Genomic DNA, 23,703 nt, shown 5'->3' with positions numbered 1-23,703 from the left:
ATGGTGGGTGTTTGCATCAGATGGAGATACTGAGCTAGTCATTCCTTTGATGTGCTTAGCACACATAGAAAGTTCCCTTTCTCTGAACACAGTAGGAGTTAAGCACCAAAGACAGCTTCTTGGCTTACAGCTTCAAGTCTTCTTTTTCAGAGAACAGGTTTGTATCAGCTCTCTTTTCAGGCACAGGCTACAAAAGTTTCTTTCCTTCTCTTGTTCTTGCACATGTGCGTATTTCTATCTTTCCATTGACATTCACTTTGCATTGAAATCCCTCTTCCTATACAGTTTTGTAATTTGAAGGGACCTTGTATGTGGTGTAAATCAGGGCATGAGTATCATTTGTAGGCTGCCCTTCAATTGTTTCTTCAGTTGGCTTGCATGGAAGGAACCAAGTCAACTTTCTTCAAAACTCACCTTCACATCTCAGATAAAGTGTGCAGTGTCTCTGCAACTCATTTTCAGAGAAAGCCTGCTTTTGATGCCAAGGAATTTACCTCCCTTCTGCTAACCATTTTAAGCACTAATTTCTGCACTGCAGAACTACAAAGATTTTAAATGATAAATAAGATGTGACATAGCAAGAACAACTAGACAGACATCCCAAAATGGCAGAGAGAACCTCTGTAGCAGGAAATCGCTTCCATATCATACTTGTAAGATCTGAGAGATGTTTGTATTTTTACTGTCTTAGCAAATCTGTTTTTGTCATGGCATTTTTATCAAGATTATTAATACTTGCTTGTGCTGGTGCATCTCTTATCATGCTGGCTTGCAGCATGCTAGTGGACTGCCTTTTGAGATTTAACAGCTGAATTCACTTGTCACTCTTCAGGAGATGTGTTTACTTGAAAATAGTATTTTTCTGTACACATTAATAAAATGGCAGAATGAAGCAAAGTATGCCCAAATCAGAGTTATTGGGAAAACACATTTATTCTGTAAAATTTCATTGATAAAGACCCAAGGGACTTAGCTGACTTTACTGATGGCTTTATAGGCAAGAAAGATGAATACACCTAAATCATCTAGGCCTTGCTTCAAAGTTATAAAACCTTTTGTTGATTTCAGTGACTATTATTAGAACTTTTATAATAGTCATTTAAGAGTTGGGGGTTTGTTTTTATGCACAGTATTAATAACCAGATTCTTTTTCCTCTTCCTACAAAGCAGGATGAGCTGAACAATGTGGGGGAAGGGGAGAACAGCGTATGATGGCAATAACATGCTCTACTATTGATGGCAAAAAATTGCATTTCGCAGCTGGATTTCCAAAATTTGAGACATGTTCTACTTCCATTATACTCACTTCCTATATTCAAGCCCTGGTGGAGCAAAATTAAACAGTATTTACTACTTAGGAAAATCTTTCATTTTTTCCCTGATGTATTAAAATGGCCAATGATCAAACGTTAAGGCACAGACATAAGTGGGGTGGTAACTGGCATTACACAGCATGTCAGGAGTTCTGCACGACCATGAAATATTGTCATACAGAGCTACTGCAAAGTGAGTATTTTGTACGTGTTTTTCCCTGTTGTCCTAGGAAGCTATGCTCTCTCCTAGCTATAAAAAAGATCTAGAAGCAAGGGGAGATAGATGAAGTAGTTTAAAAAAGTGTTTTGACCTGCAGTTCCTCTTGTTTGGTTCACATCAGATAACTCTCTATCATTCATGATCACTAGGTGATAAACTAAAATTTTTGTTTAACCACCTAAGCCTGGAGGCACCGAGCATGTCTTATAAATGTTACTGTGTGATGAAATGTGAAAGCAAGTTAGATAAATGAGGTACCATAGACTGAAACCATGTGATATTACCCTCTGTTGTACTGAGGTTTTGGAGAAAACAGGGAAAACTCAAGAGCAGAATCTTTCAGCAAGTCTCTGAAGCTGCTACGTGACACAAACTCAAAAGTAACATGGAACAGGCTGTCCCGCTGCCACTGTTTCAGTCCCCTTCGGTCAGTGTCATGTATGTTTTCTGGAAGTGCAGGGTCTGCTCAGTTAGATGATTATACCAGATTTGTGTTTCTCAAGAAGAAACAGAAGCTTAATGTCTTGAAAGTTCACCTTTGTAGTATAGCCAGGAAATCTGTCCATTAGAATTGCAAGCCTCTTTCATGCATGGCCAGTTCCAAAGTTCTGTACAACAGGGTTCAGAAATTAAAAATGTCATCTACAATTATGCATATTTTCATCATCTTCTGTCATGCAAATTCCTCCCCCCAAGTATGCAGCAAATGTTTTGTTTGCATATGTAGGTCAGCCACAAATCTTAAGAGGTCTAATATAAACATTGTAAGCAGAGGTTGATGTAAACAAATTTAAATCCAGTCTGGGAAGCATAATTACAACAGAGACATTTTCCAAACGAGTCTGTTTACTAGACGTGCTTTCTTCTGACTTTTCATTTTATAAAACATTGCTTTCCAATTGATTTGTGAAAATACAATTGAGAGAATATATTCACTGTAGTTACAAAAGGAACTATTAATTTCAGACATGGATGGATAGTTCTTAATGAGTAACTTATTTTTTATAATAGCTTTAGGAATGTGTTCTTTTTCAGTATGCTATGTTGAAGTCTTTCTGCATATAATTCTTTTCTTTGCCACTAGTAGGAAGCCAGTTCCAGATGTTGTTTTGATAATAACTTACGTTCTTTTTGCAAATTCCATGCCACTTTTTTTTTTCTTTCCTTGGCTAGCTTTGAAAAAGAAAAATATAGAAAAAGTAATTTTTTTGTCCTTCTGATGCTAGAGAAAAGCTAGAAATATCAATCCAGAGTCAGTAACAAAAGACTAACTAGAAGAGCTGAAATTAAGAAAAATGTTGTGATTTTTTTTAAACCTGTAAGCTTGTGCTCCCATGTTTGACTCATGAATTCTGTATACCACCAGTTGGCAGTACAGTTCATCTTCAATATATGAGTTGTTTGGATCAGTGCATTATCATGATGTGAAGCTCACATTGCTCAGTTTCTTGTCTGGGAGAGTATAATTCTTAGAATTGGGTTTTCAGTGAGAATATTCCTGCATACACATGCAGGGTGCCTGCTAGCAAAATTCAGTGAAACAGCTTGATCCATGAAGTAATATTACAGTATATCTCTCAGTGGTCTGCATCTATAAAATCGCTGTATGACCAGACTTATCTTTGGATCTGATGGTTACATATGCACATCATAGATAGGCATGTATGTGCACACACAAACATCAGTTTAACTATATCGTGATATAATGACCAATAAGTTATGACTTAGGATAATTGAGAATGAAGTTGATGGCCTAGGAGGCAAATAAAGTATAGTACACTTATAACAGCATCCTTCCCTATTCCTGTGAAGTTAGACTAGCACCTGTAACATTTGATATCTTGAATTTAAGGAATAAGAATACAGAGACCTTGAGTTAGGACTCAGATTAGCACTCCTACAGGCCAAATTACTGCCAGGCATACTATTGGAACCAAAATATCTCTTGGAGGTGTGGGATACTGTGCTGATAAATGTGTATGACTACTAGTACTCTGTCAAACTCCATCCTATGTAGGAGAGTACATTTTGTTTTGTCCTGCCTGCAAATAGCATAGCCACTGTTACACTGGAAAGAGAGTCAGAGAAAGAATTCAATATTTTTCCCAGCGTACTCCAACACATGTATAGTTCTCCTGCAACAGAATACACAGATTACTTGTTATCACAAAATAGCAACAATTTGTTATCAACAAATCTCTCTGAGCAACAGTATCAGAAAATAAGCTTGTGTTTAAGAGCACACAGTAATTTTAAAATTTTCTTCTCACAGAGGACAGACAATCTAAAGTTTCATATTTTTCTCTCCTGCCACTAGATCCAACCTGCAGTATTCAGCAGGATACACTCTCCTTCAGCCATTACCTTGCTACCTCATTACTACTCAACCTATACTTTACTCCCCTACCTTGCAATACATGAATACCATGTACACGCTGACTTCATGCTGTACACTACAGACCATCCCTATTTATCTCAACAGGAGATGGAGGCTTTATCCATATAGTACCAGGCAAACTAGGTATCTGATGTATTACAGCTTCTCTGGTAAAGAAACAAGTATGTTATTAGCCTGTAAGAAACATGCATATTTACTAATTAGATGTAAAAATATTTCTCCTTTGCAATCATTTTGTTTGGCATTTCCCATGCTCCAAAGCCTGTTAATGCCTTGACCCATCTCAACTGTATCCCTGGCTTTCCTTCAGCACTGCTGAAATTGGTGATGATAAATCTTTTAATATATGTTAAAAAATGCTCATCTAGGGGGATGAGCAATAAAATAAGAGACTGTCACAGTCAGGTCACGACTTTAAATCACACTCCAGTTGGCAGACACTAACAGTTGCTCCCATCTGGTGCTGTTTGGTGAGACAGTTATATGATATCAACTACCAGACAGTTATCATTTTCATACCCATCAGAGCTGGCTGTAGCTAACACCTTTTCAGGCTACCCCAGCAGAAAGGCTGAAGACTGGGTAGGGCGTAGGTAAAAGCACTAGTAAATGAGACCCAGGAAAGGTTTTTGCTGACCCATCCAGAGCACTGGCACGGCCAATGCGGTGTGATGGATGATTTCAGCCTCCAGATTAGCATCATTTTGGTGCTCCTAAAGTACCCTTTGAGCAAGATTCTTGCTAGATGTGCCTTTCGGTGGTGTTTAGAAGAAAATAGAAAAGCCAACTGATTAAACTTTCATCTTTATGAACTACTGAGGGCTTGTGGAAAATGATCAACATGTGCAGCATTGCTGTTAGCCCGGCCCACCGCACCTCATTTCTTTCTGTGAAATACAGGAAGCATGTCAGATGAAAACAAGGTCTTAATTCAGATGTTCCTAAAACCTGATCTAGTGTGATGAAAGCCAGTTCTTATCTCCTTCTGTTCTTTGGTGTTTACCAGTTGGGACCTTAATTTTCCTGCCATGACCATTTCATTTTAACTCCTAGCCAACTGGAAGTCCCATGTTTTTGTGTCATTTATTCAAATTTTGCATTATTTATTCTCTTATCAGCCTTGCCCCTTCTCCGTATCAGGAACACAGTTCTATTGGCAGTTATTTCATCCAAGCCCCTGATTATGCCTTCCCTTTTTTAATTTTTTTTCCCCTTTCAAAGTCTTTGTGTACAAAACCTGAAATTCTGCGGAGAAGCACGCGTTCCTCGGGATGCAGCACCACCTGCTGCCTACGTTATGCAAGAAAACCGAGCCCAGGAGTTTATTTTCCATTTTTTTTTAATATCTATCTATACATCACACAGACATGTATATGTATATATAATTAAGGACAAGTTCAGTTTGAAGTTTTTGCATTTGGGAAGAAATTTTCAAAACACCAAGCCAATTTAGGACCAAAGAACCGCTCAGACTCAGTATTTCAGTCAGTGTTTCTGCCTGGTACAGGGACTCGTTTGCTCGAGGTCTCAGGGGTGCTGATCCCCTTAGGTGGCTGTTAACTAAAAATAATGGTTCGAGAAGGTACAGAAACCAACCAGATAATGTGCTGGGCAAACAGATCGCTGCCGCACAAGGGCGACGGAATTCGTTAGTTGAGACGAATCGTCAGGGACGGGGCCTGCGTGGAAGCTGACGCGCAACGCTAGGCGCCCGTTTCCAAGATGGCCACCACGGCCTCAGCCGGAGCCGCTGCCGCTCGTTTCCGAAATGGCCTCCGCGCCTGCCCTCCAGCTCGTAGCTTCCTGCCCGTTCCCAAGATGGCCGCCGCGGCCGTAATCACGTGGCCGCGAGCGGGGCCGAGGCCCGCCCCCCGCGGTGGCCGCGCGCGCGGAGGGGCGGGAGGCCGTTCGCCTTCTCGCGGCGATTGGCTCCTCGCGCGCCCCGTCCGCCGTTGCCAAGCGGGCCGCGGCGCTATCATGGCAACTGGCGGGGCGGCGGCGGCGCCGCCTGCTGCTGGGCGGGCCGGGCCGAGCCCGCGCCCCCGGTGATGGAGCCGGCCGGGGCCCTGCCCCGGAGCTGCTCTCCGGCCCTGGAGGCGGCCGAGCCCCCGGGGTCCCCCGCCCTCCCCGCCGAGGAGCGGCCGCCGGCCGCCGCCGCCGCCCAGGAGGCGCGGCGCCGCGGGCCCGGCCCGCAGGGCCCGGCGGGGCGCGGAACGCGCGGCGGGGGCGGGCGGGCCCCGGGCCGGCGCGGAGGCGAGCCGGGGGGCCGGGCGCGGCGCCCGCGCGTCACCGTGGACAGCTCCAAGGCCAAGACCTCGCTGGAGGCGCTGAAGATCAGCCTGCGGCAGCTCCGCTGGAAGGAGGTGAGGGCCCGGCCCCGCAACGCCCCGGCTCGGTCCGCAGCAGCCTCAGGGCCCCCTTCCCCGGCGCCCTCGAAGGGTCCCGGAGCTCAGCCCAGGGCCTTCCCCGCAGCCCTGCCACCCTCCTGGGCTCCCCACAGGGCCCAGCCCGGCCTGAGGGAGCCCTTGGTCCTCCTCAACACAGCGCCCTGCCAGATCACAGCCCCCAGTGCACTGCCACGCTGTCCTGGGAAAACTCCCCATCGCTTCTTATTCTAGTGCGGTGTCTGCCTCTGGGAAGGCACTTCACCTTTCTCTTCCCCTTCTATGTCCCTGATCCAGTGCAAAAGCAAACTCCTCTAGCTGGTGGTTTATTCCAGTTGGTGTCTTCTGGCATTTTGCCGTTTTGGTTATTTATAATTAGATTCAAGACGTGAGGCTGATTTGGTTTATGACCGATAGTGCCATCAGCAGTTACGCAAGCCAAAATAGGAGTAATCGGATCTTATGCTTCAAAGCTTAAACTCATTGCTGGAAGGGGCAAGAAAGAAACCTCTTCCGTATGTAGAAACGTTTGGAATGTCACGTCCATTTGCAATTTTTTTTTCCCTTTTACCCTTATTTCTTCCAAGTATGGGTATGTGATGTTGGACAAGAAAGTATGAGCTGGTAGATCAACCATCTGATCTGAGAGCAAAACCTCTGCATCATAAATTATATTGAAGCCATGTCAAAGAACACAGTGTATGAATTAATTGACATTGAACACCTTAATAAAATGTACATAGCTCTTTGGTTTACTTAACTCTTTGGTTGTCTAAATCACTGTATTGAGAGAAGGCAATTTTCATTTTCTGCAACTTGAGTCATATATTTTCTTTGTGTGGTATGAGGAGGCCAGAATCTTGCATGTTTGTTTTAAACTGAAAACATGGCAATATGGGAGCTGAAATGAAAGTGAGTATATTTTGACACTTCCTATTTTAATCCTGAAGAGATTTCTAATATATTTCTAATTTTTAACATCTTACTACAGATGTTAAATAGTTTTCAGATTGTAAAGATCTTTTCACAATGACTTTATAAATGGCTTCGTAGAAGTAGAGATTGCTTCTAGGATCATTTCTAGGAGATTTTATAAGAAAAAGGGTATTTACAATCCATTTGGAAAAGGGAAACTAGAGGGGTCAAAGAGGATGTGATCTGTGGCACAGCTGCCCCATTTGACAAAGCCACCTTTGGGATGCCTGCTTCTGTCTTTTGTCCATGTCTGTTTCTCCAGGCTCACAGGATACTAATATTTCCATGCACCTGATTTTTTTTTTTTTTTTTTTTTTTTTTTTAACAAAGGGAACATTTGTACCGGAACATTGAGGTGTACAGTGTATTCTGAATTGTTTTAAGCTGACATTTAAAAACCTACTGAATTATTTTCTGGAGGATATACTTGTGTTTGTTCATAATGTCCAGAGTGCTTAATACCACAAAGACTTATATGCTTCCTGCCATGAAGAGTTTAATGCTTTCTCATTTTCTATCTTTATAAGATGTTATTTTAATATTTTTGTTATTTAAAAGAGAGTTTCAAAATCTCATTACACAAAAGCTCCAGCTCTCAGATCCTTCTCTTACTGCAAAATAGTAGCAAAGCACTACTATTTTAATTTCATTACATGAAATTAAAATATGATATACTTCTCTTATCCCTAAATGTACCCATTGAGTGTCTGTCAGCAGTTTTGCTTCAGTCTTTTAGTCAGAGATGTACAGAACAAGGGTGACCTTACATTTAATTTCTTTGTTTTTATGGCAAAGTTTCATATTCAAAGTGCCTGGATACTATTCTAGTGAGAGCTTCTGAAATACTGATTAAAGTTAGCCTTACTGATTATGTTAGTAATGAGATACGTTTACTGGTTGATTTTTGTTTTCTCTATTGCCAGAGTTTTGACTGCTGAATATATCTGATTGCCTGGATTCTCTGTGCTCAGTGTTCTGTCCTATGAATTGACTAGTTTCACATGCTCTTGTTATCTTCTTGAATATCTGCACTGTATTATCAGCATTCTCTTTCTTTCTCTGTATCCAACAATAGCGATCACTTTTGGCTTTACTTAAGCTTTTTTTGTTTATTGTCTCCTTTAATATCGTTTCTCCTCCATCCATTAATTCAGTCAATATTTTTCATTTAGTCTGTTGCTTTCACTTCTGGCCTCTTTGTACTCTTCTTAATAAAGAAGAGATCAAATATTGAATTTTGAGATATTTGACTGTACTATCTAAATGGTTAATAATTCATTTCTTGTAAAGTTACTGTAATGCTTTTGTGAAATTTTCATCTTGTTATAATAAAGAGGGAAATACACATGAATGTGACTTTTTTTTTTTTATCAAGAAGATGTTTTCTCCTATTGATGCATATGTTTCAAATCAGTTTAGAGATCAAAATTACTAGACGCTTAAGATACCAAACCCTTAACTGAATGAAATTCCTCTAAAATGCTGCTTTTTCCTGCTCAGATATTCTGACCTCTAAGTAAGGTCTGGAGGAAGGATATTCTCATTCAGAGGTTGTTGTGCATGTAACGGTGTAAGCAAAGGAGTTAGTAGTGCTCTTTGGGGTTTTTTTGATAGAAATGTCAACATGTTCAAACTTTTGGTCCCCAATAGAACTGTGAAAAAATGGTTAGAAAGGAGTTGTATCCTCAAAACCGGCAACAAGGTTTAATGCATCACAGACATGGAGTGTTAGTAATAATTGTGTTTTGATTTAAGTAGCATTGATGAAAATGAGCATCAACCCTGATGTGGCTGAACAGTTGGTCAGTATCTCAATGGCAGTTAGCTGTAATGTAGGAGGTTCCCTAATAAATGCTGTGTTGTAGTAGAGTTTGTCTAATGCCAGGTAATACTATGTCAATGCCATGTTTGCAATTTTAAAGTAGACTGATATTTAGGGTTTTTTTTGTTTTCAGTAACACAAATAGCATTTCTCAATATGCTAACTGTGTTCTTTATTGAACAGCTAGAATGGGAAAGACTAATCTGCCCACGCGTGGAAGAAAAGTTAAAATTGTCAGTTCCTGCGTGTGGGTGAATTCTCCATTTATATCTGAGATATTCCATAACTTTTAAAACCTTTTTGCTGTGAGATGGGTAATGGCAAGAGTACTTTTCAACTGACAATATTCAAGTCTTATTTTCACAAAATTCTGCTTCTCACTTGCATGTAAAAAATCAATCTAGATAATGAGATACCCCCAATTTCCCCAAGATTTCCCATGTGGTATTTGGACAGCTGAAAATGCGGTATATTACAGAGCAATAGCTGTAACTATGTGACACCATTAGAAAATCTCTAGTATAGTGGAACAGGTTTGAGGAGGGAAAACTTGTTCTTTTTATACTTTTTAATTGGCTTTTTAAAATAACAATATGGATTTATTTAACCCCTGCCTCTGCAAAAACCATAAATACCTGTCCAACTCTACTGGTTTGGCACTAGTTCAGTTTTGCTGGTGTAACTAACATTTGTTATCACTGACAGTCTCGCATACTCCCATAGCCGCATCAGAAAAGTGCTTTTAAGTATAGCAGTGGCCCAGATTTGAATTACAGAGCTTTCTGTTCCGAGTTCAGTCCGTTCATTCTTGGTCCTGCAGTTTCCGTTAACTTTAACGTTCACCCTCAACATGAAGTATTGCATACTTCTGCTGTGCATAAGTTGCCATGTTTCATCTAAGAGACAACTTCTGATGAAATGGTTCCTATATAGCTAGCTTTTAAAGCACTTTAGAATCCCTTTGGGATCAAAGGCATTTTTCTTTGAGAGAATGACCTTATGCTTAAGTAGCACAGGTTTAACCAACTTAATGAACAGTGGTGTTGCTGATATCTGAAATTTCTTCAATAAACAATATGCACAGTTCTTTGTTGCCTGGAATAAATGCTGCAGAGCAAAATAAATAGCCCTTCAGACCTGCTCAGTGCTGACATAAATAACTGCATAAAGTGCATAGTAATGGAAAATACCAGTTAATTTAGTAGTGCTCCCCTTCAAATGTTTAGAAAAGTAGCACTAGAGTGTTTCTTCAAACAGCTATCCTTGGTGGCCAAACAGCTTTGCAAATAGTATTACTATTATGGCAGAGCCAGCAGAGGGAACACGTGTATTGTTTCTGGTATGATCTGCAAAAATAATGAGAAAAATATATTAGAAGTATTAATGAAATGTGTATATTTAAATCCTAATGTTTCTGGAGGTAGTTTTCTACTTTCTTCCTTTATGTCATAATATTTTTCAGGCGTTCATACCACAGATAGAAAAATTATATTGTTTTCAGCTATGGAAATCCTGAGTAGATTAAATTATCAACTATGATAGCCGTATCTTGAGTAATGTACAGAGATGGACCTTTTAAAATTCTGCAATGCCTTTTAATGTGCATGCTGTTGGAGCAATTATTAACATCGTTAGATTGGACTATTTGATTTAGTGTGTCAGATTCTTTAAATGGACATGATACGCCAAATGAGATAATGGGCACAAATTGAGCTTGCATTCTGAGTTTATTCAACACTTAATAAATTATTTCTTCAGCTGGCTTTCAGTTATGAGGAAAATGGAAGAAGCAGATGTCTCAGACATCAAAATATCCCAGCATCAAGTGTCTCGTTGTCTCACTGTTCAGTAGATGCACAGAGGCATAGAAATAGTTTGAAGTTCTGTGGTAGGAAAAGCTGACTAGAAGCCAAGAGTTATTTAACTTGTCATTAAACATCATGGAACAGACTGATGTGACCCATGAGACAGAGTTTAAATTATTGGCTTCCAATCAAAAGGTAGAAATGACCTATCAGATGAATTTGACTATGATTGATTATTAATTTTGTCAGAGTTGTGAAAACAAATTTGTTCACTTTGTGGCCTTCCAATTTTTGTTCTGATGAATGCCCTCCATGTCCAAATAAAAAAAGATTTAAAATAAATGCCTTAAAGAGTTAGTGAATTGCCTGCAATCTGAAAGTTGTTTGCATTTCTGAGGACCGCGCTGGGCAGGTGGAGGCATGGATGGCTCCAGTCCCAGCTGTGACCTACGTGCGCCTGCAGCCGGGCGTCCCCCCACCCTCAGGTTGTGAGCACCTTGGCTTGGACGTCAGTTAGAGAGGTCCGAGGCGGCTTCGGCTGACTCCGAGCTCATGGGGTTAGATGGAAGATACTCTGAGGAGGCAGGATTGGTTCAGTAATCCACCTTTCTTTTTAGATAGTCCCCTGCACTATAAGCCGGGGAGATGGCAGAAAAGCCTGTTTTACCAGATATAGGATGATTTTATATCTGTCTAGCACTGCCAGAGAGAGCCAAATAGCCCAACTTGGTTTTTTCTAGACACTATTCCTGTGTTAAAATGTGATGCAAACGATAAAGAATCCTTCCCGGCTCATTCAGGAGATCAGTCTGGTTCCATTGTTAGATAAAGCCAAATAATTTTGATTTGTCAGAAGTAGAGAGGCTGCTATGCTATCTGAACTGTGGATTCTGGTGTAAAATGGCTCCCATTTTCCAGTGCAGAGGTGCTTAGACTTCATCTGTAGTGAAATGATTTCTGTGCAGCATTCATAAAATGCTCTGATATCCTCTGTAGATGAAAGATGTTATATAAATGCAAATTTCACTCTTTCCCTTTCAATTTCATTTAATAAATAAATAAATTGTTCAGGTTTTAGAGAGAAGGGCAGTCTGAGACCTAATCCTGAATCTGTATTCTGCATAGGAGGTTAAGGCCACTGATTGTCTTTCAGAGTCTAACAGAATTAATTTTCGTGTGTACAAAATCATATTTTTGCAGACTGAATAATAATGAAATAAGTGAAGAATCCTCTAGCTGTGTTATATAATGTGTTTCATCCCTATCAGTAAGGAAATAGAGAAAGGATGCATCACTAAATTAGCATTTTAAATTTAATTTTCAAAGCTGTTTAGTGAATAAGCTGAAATTTTAATTTTAAGTAGCAAATAAAGGAAGTAATTCACTCAAAACCTTTATGAAGTTCTTTTTTCTCTTGTACTGAAAAGGAATCCAGTGCTTAAGGGAATACCATAAAGGAAAAAAAAATACATTTGGGATAAAGTACAAGTAGTTTCTGCAACATACTGTGGTTATTAAGGTACACTTGCAGTGTTTCTTTAAATATGTTAACTATTTTGAAATCATGGGGTGTTTAAGATGATGGATATTTAATAGAACTGAATCCTGAAAATGCTGTAGCTGTAATTATGGCATATTGTTTGAAAAAGATGTAATCTAATAACATAATAAATTGTTGTGAATGTATCCCATATGATAAGGTGCTCCAGTTACCATTGGAGATTCATGGTCGAATCTTGTATGAATGGCAAAAGAAACTCTTAAGCTATTAGACTATTTAATATTGTTGGAATAATCACTCTAGTCTTTAATAGGTAAAATATATACACTCAATAAATAATTAGATATAGTTACTTCACTTAAATATCTTTCTTTGAATATGTATTTTAAATTTATTGCAGCTTGGACATCATGTAATCTAGCTTGTGCAGACAGTACACTGCAGTTACATCCTTTCTTGAATTTTAGAAACTTAACAAAGTATTCTGTTTTGCAACCAAAATATAAAACATTTTTTGTTTTGACAGAATGCTATTCTTTGAATGATTTATGCTTTATGCTTTTTTACTTAAAAGTAATGAACAGATGTTGCCATTTTGTTTCAAAACTTCTCTTATCTCTTTTGCAGTTTCCATTTGGCAGACGTTTGCCATGTGATATCTATTGGCATGGGGTATCATTTCATGATAATGATATATTCTCAGGTCAAGTCAACAAGTTTCCAGGTACCTTACTTCTGTTTCTGACTTGAACAACTGCTTTAAAAACATGATAATTTTAACTATTTTTGTTTTACTGTTTTCTTCTGAATCACCTGACAACTCAACTGATAGTATTTTTAGAATGTTATCATTTTTGGTAGGTGATTTCTGCTTAGGTGGGGATTTAGGAGGGAAGGTGAGAATAGAGCTGATTATCATGAAGATGAGTCTTTGTAACTTGTGTGGAGGTGAGGGGGTCTTTTAAGAAACTCTAGGACAAATAGGCTTATTTGTTGTTATCTGTTGTTTGGGTGTTTTTTTTCCCCCTTAATATTAGGTCAGTCTTGGTCCTTCTGCTATATCATCTTTTGGACTTCCTATTGTTACTTCTCTATGGGTTATCCAATACTTAATTTATTAGAAGCGTAATAACAGATGGAATTTGTTTAGAGTCCAATGGATTTCTCATCTTCAGATTTTGATAAATCTGAATAGACTGGAGATGATATGAAGAGAAAATAGTATATCTGAATTTGGTGTTCATTCTTTTTGGATTGTAGAGTAAGCCTTTCAACATTACAAGTATACATGAGATTAGCGTTAGACTATGTGACAAGCCCAGCTCTGTAAAAGTAAAAAGGCAATGTTTCTGTTCTCTTCTTCTAAATATTGTACAATGAGGTCATATTCATGATTTTTGGTTAGTCGCATACTAAAAAAGATTCTCAAATGTTCTCTGACTTCTGTCAGAAAACTGAGGTTTAGGATATGATTTAAGTGAAGTAAGTATAGAGTTATTGTGTGTTATTTAACACCAGTAACGGTGCTGAATATTTTAATTAGTTTTTGTTTCATTGTGGAAAAAATCTGTTTTGTTTTGAACTCTGGCTTGTTTCAGGGAGAAGCAGAGTTCCTCAAGCGGATTTTTTAGTATTGAAGAGTTCATGTCAGCCCTCATCTTATTACGACTATTCTACTTTTTTAAGCTCCCTTATGTCTCATTTAATCCCAGATGAGATCTCCCTAAACAATAGCTAAGAGCTTCTGTACTGACTTGTCTAAGCCCTTTGCTTCAGATTTATTGCAGCTGTTAGTATGCTGTGAGAATAAGAAACCTCAGATATTGAGCTTTATGCTATGATTACTTTGACTTTCTTCTATCTATAGGCAGTCCACATTCAAATATCAAATAGTGTGGTTTTCTGGTGGCTTAAATCACATAGTATTGTGTGAATATTACCCTCTCTGTGTTCTGGCTCCTATGTGGTAAGGAGGCAGAGTGTGTAGCCCTCAAGGAAAACAGAGTGAAGAGTCCTTCAGAACTAAACATTCATTTTAGGAATGTAGCTCTAATCTGATGTTGGGTTTTGCTAAATTCTTTCTCCTGAAAAGAGGTCTTGGTACTTCTGTTATTTACTTGTGAGGCATTAAAAAATTTTTTTTTTTAAGATTTGGTCCTCAGAAAGACTTTTTCGTAAAGATAGCTTTTTAGTCACATTTCCAGGGAAATAAGACTGGCAGTTTTTGTTGTCTGTATGTTCCCTGTTGCTTTCTCTCTCCTCTGTGAAGCTCTGGAACCCATTGGCCAAAATCAACCATATTCAACAGAGGTAGAAATTTGCTGGTAAGGTTGTAGAGAAAGCCCACAGTTGTTCTCACTGAGAAAGAAGCTGCAGCATGAACCAAGTTCTAACATTTGACAGCATATAAATCAACACAAGAGAGTAACGCTGTGAATGCTCTAACCTTGGAAAAAGCTTTCATCAGAACTCATGCTGGTCTGGACGTGGGATAAAACATGTTCAAAACTGCAAGAAAGCATTTCCTAAGTTCTGTTGCACACAAAAGCTTTGTCTGACATAATTGCTTACATGGATGCAATACAAATGCATTTTTTAAATACAAAATGGTTTCTTATATTTAAATGGGATTTTTTCCTATTCTTGGAATGTTATCAAACCAAGACATTAGTTGTGGACTAAAGCAAAGGCAGTTATTACTATTAGACTAAGGCACTTCCCTTTATTATTCTGAGTGCTGTTTTGGACAACTAATTTAAAGTGCTTCTCATATGATACATTAATATATACGTTATAAAATGTCAGGGGAGTGCTACAAATTTTTTGTCAGACTAGTTAAAGAGTTTCAGCTATACTGAAAGCATTGGCAAGAGGACCTGCCTATATGGTGAGTAATGACGTAACAATTTACTTTTACAATGGGGCTTCAGTGACAACTTTTCATTGCCTTTAAATAATATCTATTATTTTTCCTAGGGATGACAGAGATGGTACGTAAAATTACACTGAGTCGGGCAGTGCGAACAATGCAATATCTATTTCCTCTTGAATATAACTTCTACCCTCGATCCTGGATTCTGCCAGATGAATCTTCCTTCTTTGAGAAAGAGGTAGATTACTTTTACTCTCAGAATAATATAACTTTTTTGCATGTTGTGGTCATGTCATTTTTTATTTTTTTCATTTCTATTATATTATTAAACATCTTATTTACATAGGTGCTGTGGATGACATTGTTTTGCTTTTGCCTGAGATCAGACATAGTCTGGATGAACTGCTGCTGTTTATTATGTTCTAGAATAAATTTTAAAGAATTAAGCTTCCCTGCAATACCAGAAGAGATGTTTGAAAATTAAACAAGTAGAAACATAAATCCTTCCCCTACATATTCTACTGAGTTTAAGAGGACTAAGTGTTGGGAAGTTCTAATACTGCAGTTTGTGGACTGTGTTATCTCCTCAGGTTCATTACCACCAAAGTCTAGTTAGTCCATCCTGCCTGTTTTATTTGAATTCTTCAAATCGGTATTTTGTTGTGTGTTATTTTAAATATATGCAGATCTTTCTGATAATTGCTTGAATGTCTTGTCAGACTGTTACTTTGTTTAAATATTCAAAATGTAATAACATGCCATTCTTTTTCAGCTTTTTGGAAAAAAAAAATACTGTGTGTTGGTGTTCAGTTCTGTTATTGCAGACATTTAAAAAATATTGTATGTGTTTGTTTTAACCCTGTCTGACTCGCCCAGTGCATTCTTGTATTCTACAGTATCCTCTGCTTGGAAAAGTGAGCAGGAAAAGGTATGGACTTTATTAGACTTCTATACTATATGTAACTTTTTAGATAATTATCATTTCCACAATCCAATTAAATCCATGATCATCATTTAGTATATACTCTGCAAGTGTGCTCTACCACTGCCATGGCACTGCTAAGACCAATTTGTAAAAGCGTAAGTTATGCAATCAATTTAGGCATGACAGTAAACAAGTGAAAATAACATAGAATAAACTTTCAAAATGATGCACTGGGGTTTTAGCTATGATTCTTTTGGGAATTATTCTTGTCTCAGTTAAAACGCACTGATTAAACTGAGCAACATACAGAAATGTGATCTGCAATCAGGCTAAATGTACTGTACTTGCGTGCTGTCAGCAGGTGGCACTGTAAAGAAATAAATTTTTATCTCTGGATGAACTGTTAGTGAAGAGGATTTGATTTTTGTTCCAAGAATAACAGATGTCCAGTAACACATTCCTCAGAATTTCCTTTGCATATGTTCTTCCATCTGTTTTTTGAGAAAAGCACAGTTCTTGTTATCAAACACTATATTTTATGTTGTAAAAGTTTATGTTCTACTTAACAGAAGTTTTTAATGTAACCCTTCCAAAACAAGAAAAAACACAAAACAAAAAAATCCTAAATCCATTGTGAATCCTAAATGATTCAGAACCCTTTTCACTTGTCTTTTTCTGATTTCTCAGTTGGAGCTTTCAAATCTTTTCTGTTGTTTATGTGTGCATGTATATTTTTTGTTTGTTCACTTTACAACTGAGGGACCCTTATGCTGCTGAAAATGTCATCTCTCAAAGGCTGAGTTTTCATTTTTTTCACAAATGGGTTCTATACAGCATGGGCAGTGCCTGCATTTTAAACATACCCTTACAGGAACTGGCATACTTTTGAATGTGCGATTACCATTTGGACATCTACCTGAGCGAAAGATGAGTTAACCATCTCAGGTACTTCTAAAAGTGAGGCTATATTGTCATGGACTTTAGCAACTAAGTAGACAAGTCATTCTGAAAATTGTGTTGCTGTGGCTTCAGTATTATTGGCATTCATGCTGGTTATAGTAAAGTTAATTACCAAATGTCACAACTTCTGTTGCAGCATAGATATAAGTTAGGAAGGAGAAGATAATTTGATGCCATTCATAGTACAGCATTTTCTCTTGAAGGACTGGACTGAGAAATTAATGCCTATGAGATTTTGCCTGTATTATAAATGACTACTGAAAGAAGAAATTAATTGAGAATTTCAATCTCGCTACCTCCTCCTGAGGCACAACATATCAAAACAACTTTATCTCAAATATTCTTACTATGCCTCAGTTATATAGTGAAGCTAATGAACTTTTATCGTACATATATATAAATAACTTAACTGAATGCCATCAGGTTTTTCCTGTTCCCATTTTCCTGCATACGTAACCCCACGTGGAAAAGGTGGGCATGGCCAATCAAATATTAATCTTGTGTGTTTTAAAAGCCAGCTATCATTGAGAGAGCTGCTCTCAACAGTTTGCTGAAGATGGAGTTCATATTGGAAAATACCGGCAAAATTATAGTTCCCTTAACAGCATTCATAGTAAGCTGAAATAGTGATAAATATTTTTAACAATAATTTTAAAGTTTTACTCAGTAAATATGTATTTAGCTATTTTTAATATTTACGTATTTTTACCTTGTAAAACATTGTCTGCTAGCATGTCATTGTATCAGAAGGTGAGTTACAGATAAACACATTTATCAGAAGCTATGTTGGTTATTACTACACTAACTATTAGAAAAGAATCTGTTGGAATCTCAGCACTGATAAGAACTTGTTTATAATAGGAAACTCTAGTTTCTAAAAAGTAATCAGCTTGGGATTCAAACTAGGAACTAGGACCTTGGTTGCTCTCATGCTGCCTCCTGTGCATGGTCTTTGAGGATGATGAATAGGCCTAGTGTGATTAATTTTTAATAAGAATCTAATTTGGACATCTAATTTCCAGCACAGCATATTTTTGGTGGTTTAATAACGTTTTCAGTTATTGGATGCCTCTTAGACAGTTAGGCTTAAATATTCTGGCCTGTGTGGTGTCAAATCTTACAGTTCATTTTATATATTTTTTCAGATCCACATATTCATTCAATCAGTGTTTTACTCATGAAAGATAAGTCTGAAATTGTACTAGATTTGCATTCCAGTAGACATTATACTCTCCCTCACTGTTGACTATAAATAGTTAACATGTTTTTAAAGATAATTTGCTTCTATCAAGCTAATTGCACAGAAATATCTCATTTCACATGATTTTTTTTCCTGCATGACTGATTTTGCTCAGTTTGGACAAGCCTTCTCATAATGGGAATTTGAAAGAGTATAGTTGAGGAGATTGCAGAGAATTTGAAGAAGACTGGAATTTCCTTGAAGATCAAGTACCCATCCACTTTCCTCAAGAGAGTCAGTCTGCTGAAAACAGACTGAGTCTGGATTACTATCCTTCTCTCTTCCTTCCCCTCCATCCCCCCAAGGTCTTACCTATGTCTGGAATATGTAAGTTTTGATGGACTAATAGATTAGAAGGCTTGAATAACATCCAGAATGCTTTTTAAGCAGATCTTGAAACATACTCAGATACTAACCTTGAAAGACAAATGGCTGAGAGAAGGATGTATACAGTGCAGAAGTTTCTCAGTTTCAGGAGGCTTTGCTGCGTATGGTGAAAAATGATATCCTTTCCAGTTAAATGAATCATGGAAAGAGTTAAGTGGAGCATCATGATCTTCACTGATAGTATAAGAAGCCAGTATATGAAGTCAACTTGTCTAGTTTTGAATTAAGACCTTTGTTGCAAGTAACCTTGTCTTGGGATCTTATTTTCCCTAGAATGGCTTCCATGACTGAATCAATTGAGTTAGTTTGTCATTTTGCCAGATATCCCAGTGCTGTTTTCTGGAACCATGACTGTATTAAATGTCACAAGTATTGTAATTTAAAAAAACATACAGACACACACACACACTCCAAATTGAAGCATGTTGCATCTCTCTCCAATTAGTTTGGATTGAAAAGTGAATCATCTGTTCTCTAGGCAAACTTTTTATAAGATGCTTCTCCTGTCTTCACTGGTCAGAAGAATGAGTTACCATCTTATCTGATGTTAAAAACATAACAGAGAGAAATGTCTTGCTTTATTCTTCAGAGCTAGCAGGTTAGAAGCATGTGTCATTTATACTGGTTCATTTTTTTTATTCTGGTCTCTCTCTGTAGTAAGCACATATCTTGTTCTGAACTCAAACAACAGTGTCTGTTAAAATGCAGTATTTCAAAAGCAGGTTGCCGTTGCATCTTCAACAATAGTCCCCAGAAAGCATTATCTTTTTCAAAAAAGTGCTGCTGTAGCAGAGTAAAAGTAGCCTGAGGCATGAACAATAGAAATGGGGAACAGGAGGCAAGCTGTCCTTATTCTTGTAATGGAGAGAGAGAGTCTGTATTACTTTCTGCCCTAGTAGACCACAATTGGCACTTTGTGTGTGTATGACTAGAAGTGTAGTACAGCATGTTTAGTAGTGAATCTTTAAGATTAATCAAATACTTACTGGGATGCTAACTTTAACAAATTGTGAACTAGAAAGAATCCTCTGGTGTGCACTGTAATATCCTTGAGGGGGAAGATTATTCTTTTGTGATTAAAAGTACAAAGAGATAAAATCCTGCTTTCCTTATTTTGCACATCTAGGCCCACTGATCTAATTTGGCTTATTTATTCATATACTGTTTATGTAAGCCTAATCTTCATTGAGTTGTTTTGTCCCTTCAAGTGACTTATTTTGATGAAGGATCTTGCATTGCATTAGTGTGATCACTTGTCCAGGAGAAAAATCCTGGTCTAAATAATTATACTGGAATTCAAGCTGTGGTTAGTAGGAAGGCTTTTAGTAATCTAATTCTCAGTAAAATAAATAATTGGATAGAATGGAAGCAGAAGTACTTCAGTCATTGGAAATGTCAGAGAAGCACTAAATAGTGTGGATCAGTTGCCTAACGTAGTCACAAAAAAGAGAGTTCTGTCGGAAAAATCGTGGTTTTCTTAGTGGTAGCCAGCCTTTTTCTGTGTTCCAGTTCTTCATTCTGCAGTGCCAGGGCTGATTGTGGCAATTGATTGTTTTTTCTTTGTTAGTTTGTATCCTCAGGCATTTTAAAGTCAATCTCCAATTGCTGCCAGAGAGAGGGCAGGCTTATGCAGGAAATGATGGCCCCAGCTTCTTTCAGCCTATTGCTGGCTGGATTGTATGAGCAGGCACTGCAGTGTAGTTCGAGTGTCTTGAAATGTGTGAATGCAAGAAGAGGATTGTCCAGACTAAGAATGTCTGTGGTATTTCGATGTATTAATGTGACATGCCTTCATTTTGAAAAGAAGAGATTTAAAGTATTTTATTTTTCGGATCTCGTGAGTAGCTGATAAAGTTGTCAGGCTGGATCCTGCACTTTTTTCGCTGCATCCTATGTTGGGAATTCCTATGCCTGTGCACTGGTATTAATTTCATGACCTGCAGTCTCTCACTGCCTATTCAGAGAAACTTGGATTTTGTAGTTGCATTTTGAAAATTACAGTTTGTGCTCTAACAATTTATTTCCTCATAAATATCTGTGAATGCCGTGCTGCTAGATATATAGCCTTATGGGCTCTATCTCAATGCAGAGAACAGTGATAGAACTGAATGAAGCTACCCAGGCTTGCTTTCAGTGTGGCCTTGTTGCTTTACCAGGAACTTAAAGGACTGCCTGAGAGTGTGACGTGGTGGTTCATTTTCCATTGCTTGCTCAGTCCTTGACCACAAAACTGAAAGTGCCAGATCAGTTGCCAGTTAATGCCACTTTCTTTGGGTTTTCTTTTTGTTCCTAGTGTGTGTCAGCTGGATCATTAAATTCACATTCCAGTTGCCAAACAGACCTCTGATGTAGCAGTATGTGAGCATCATTGGTACTAGTTGGATTTGGAGAGGCTACATTATATATAAAGTCTTATGTCAGCTGGTATCTCGGATAGCTTTGTTTATTCCTGATACAATTCTGAAGTTTGAGACGTTAACTTCACTGGCTTAAAAATATGTTTTTTTTTCCCTTGCTACATGCTCTAAAACATAACATGTTTTATAAATAGGTCTTAGATAACACTAAATCTTACCTGACTTTCTCTCTTTCTCTTTCATCTCTCTCTCTCTCTCTTTCTCGAATTTTCCTCATCCTTCTAGAGGCATCCAAATCTCTGTAGTTATTGTTTTTACTATACAAGTAACAAATGAGCTAGAACTTACTTAGACATTTGAAGATATTCATGTAATATGAGGGATCTGGTATTTAGCAGATGTTAGGTCCTTACACTGACCTTGTTACAGTCTTTCTGATTTTTTTTTCTTTTGTCCTTGTAGAAAAAAATGTTGAAGCTGGTGAAGTTTAGGTATATTTTTTGGAGTGGGAGTAATGTAAACAATTTGGATGGTGTAATTGTTTTTCTCTGATATAAAAAGTTATGTATATTGCGATTTTTTTTCTTTTTCTCTTTTTGAGAGTTTTGAGTGAATATATGCAGTCTTCAGATGTGCAGATTTGAATCCAATGGTTAGTTATTGGTGCCTTGTTTAATTCTGATTCACTATATCCAACTGAGACTGAAAGTAGCCTCCAAATAGTCTCTGCTAAATGAATGTTTCAGTTTAACATGTTCAAAGGCCAAAATAGCCTTATTACGGTAATTCTATTTGGGTCTGACAGCCATTAACACCGTCTGTTCCAACTGAGATTATCTGATTTTCTTACAGATAAGGTAACAGATTCTTTAGGAAAGAAAAATGGTCAAGCACTTTTTTGGGACTTCTGTCAAGAAGTAGTGTAACCCTCTTTAGTATGTTAGAACCGAAAGCTCAAAAGATGCTTGGTGTGTCTGAAAAGATACTTCTATAATAGGCTGTTTCCTCTTCTGTTATAATGCCAAACCTTGTTGATGCCACAGAAATTAAGTTGCTGATACCAGTCTGCACAAATGACAAGGGGGTTGAGCAAAAGTTTCAGATTGAAATACCTTTAAATTTGACACATTTGGATGTAGATCTGAACTTCAGAGCTTTTTCTCCCCTCTTTTTTATTTCCACTTTCTGTGTGAGGATGGACACACCTCTCTATAATACACTTTATTTTGTGTTTCAGCTAATAAGCCACATCTGGAATTCTGTAGGATATTTAGGTTCTGACAAACCAGGGATATTCCCCCATCGCTGTTACCATCATTTCTATTTGAGGTAAACCATTTCCCTTATTCACCCCAAGAATCTAAGGCATAATATTGAAAAACTCAAGATGAGGGGATAATGGTTTATACTATGTTCACAGATATCTACAAAGCACTGAGAGAACTGGCTATACAAGTGTCAAGGTTCAAACAGCTGTAAACAATATAGAAATGGGCCATTTAGTCCTCCATCAGCACTCTTACAAGTTATTAAAGCTGACTTTAATAAACAGAGATCTTTCACAGCAAGATACTACAAACAATAGAATGAAGCCAGTACTAAAAGGTACTGGTTTGCTAACTTTTTTTTTTTTTTTTTGGCTTTTTCTTGCTATTTCTGTGACTTGCTGGTTTTTTATTTGCATGTTCGCAGAATGTGAGTAGGTGTCAGAATTTCTCACCTGATACTTTCCTTTGTACTGAAGGCATCTCCCTTTGCTACACACACAGTACGTTCAATTGTCAATGTCTCTTTGGAAAAAATATTTTCTTGAATCATTCCATTAATGTAATTTGTTAGCCTTAGAAGTATTTAACATAATCTTTAAGAAATCCACAAACTGGAAGCATTTCTTCGTGAAGGAAGTAACATGTATTTTGTGTGGTGACTTTTCTAAGCTTTTTTTTTTTGCATATTGAAATGCATCATGCCTGGGCTGATATTCACATTAGCCGTTTGGCAGCTCACTCGCTAGAGCACACTGTACTTCCTGCTGAACCGGCACAGTGACAGTGAACGCCTGCACGCAAACCGAGCATCTGCACTAGCTTGAGAAGATGACAGGCAAGGCAAGGAATGCACTGTAGAGTCCTCCAAAGGTTTTGATTCAGTACCAAATACCAGAAAATTCTCAACAAACTTTCCAATTGACTTCATACTTGGTATGCCTACAGAAAATATTTTAATTGTCATGTATTATGAACAAAACTTGCTAGTACAAATCAAAGCCACTGATAAGATAGAATATTCTTTTTTCACATTGAGTAGAAAGCTAGTATCTGCATGCCGGGCGTGATGGGAATTCTGGCATAATTTAGAAGACTCTTCAGTCTGGAGAATGGTTCTAGCTAGCAACTGGGGCATACACTGATGCCTTGTTTAGAGTAAATTTATTGTGTTTGCTTCATGTCTGTATGTGACTCAATATTCCCTAGTTTAACTAACAATAGTTGTCTGATTATGAAAATCATTCAGTGGTGAAAAAAGATATTACCAAGGCTGAAC

At 37.9% G+C, this 23,703-nt stretch overlaps 1 protein-coding gene across 1 annotated transcript in view; it reads left to right on the top strand.

The window, feature by feature from the left end:
• Positions 1-5,979: 5,979 nt before the first annotated feature.
• Positions 5,980-23,703, top strand: part of TTLL11 (tubulin tyrosine ligase like 11) — a 59,910-nt gene continuing 42,186 nt past the window's right edge. Inside the window, exons 1-3 of the mRNA XM_062591175.1 lie at positions 5,980-6,294; positions 13,046-13,142; positions 15,395-15,528. Of these exons, the coding sequence (XP_062447159.1) occupies positions 5,980-6,294; positions 13,046-13,142; positions 15,395-15,528 (546 nt within the window). The remainder of the gene's footprint in view (positions 6,295-13,045; positions 13,143-15,394; positions 15,529-23,703) is intronic.

The sequence above is a fragment of the Rhea pennata genome, chromosome 18 (assembly GCF_028389875.1).
Source record: "Rhea pennata isolate bPtePen1 chromosome 18, bPtePen1.pri, whole genome shotgun sequence".
NCBI lineage: Eukaryota > Metazoa > Chordata > Aves > Rheiformes > Rheidae > Rhea > Rhea pennata.
This window is presented reverse-complemented; position numbering and strand designations above follow the sequence as displayed.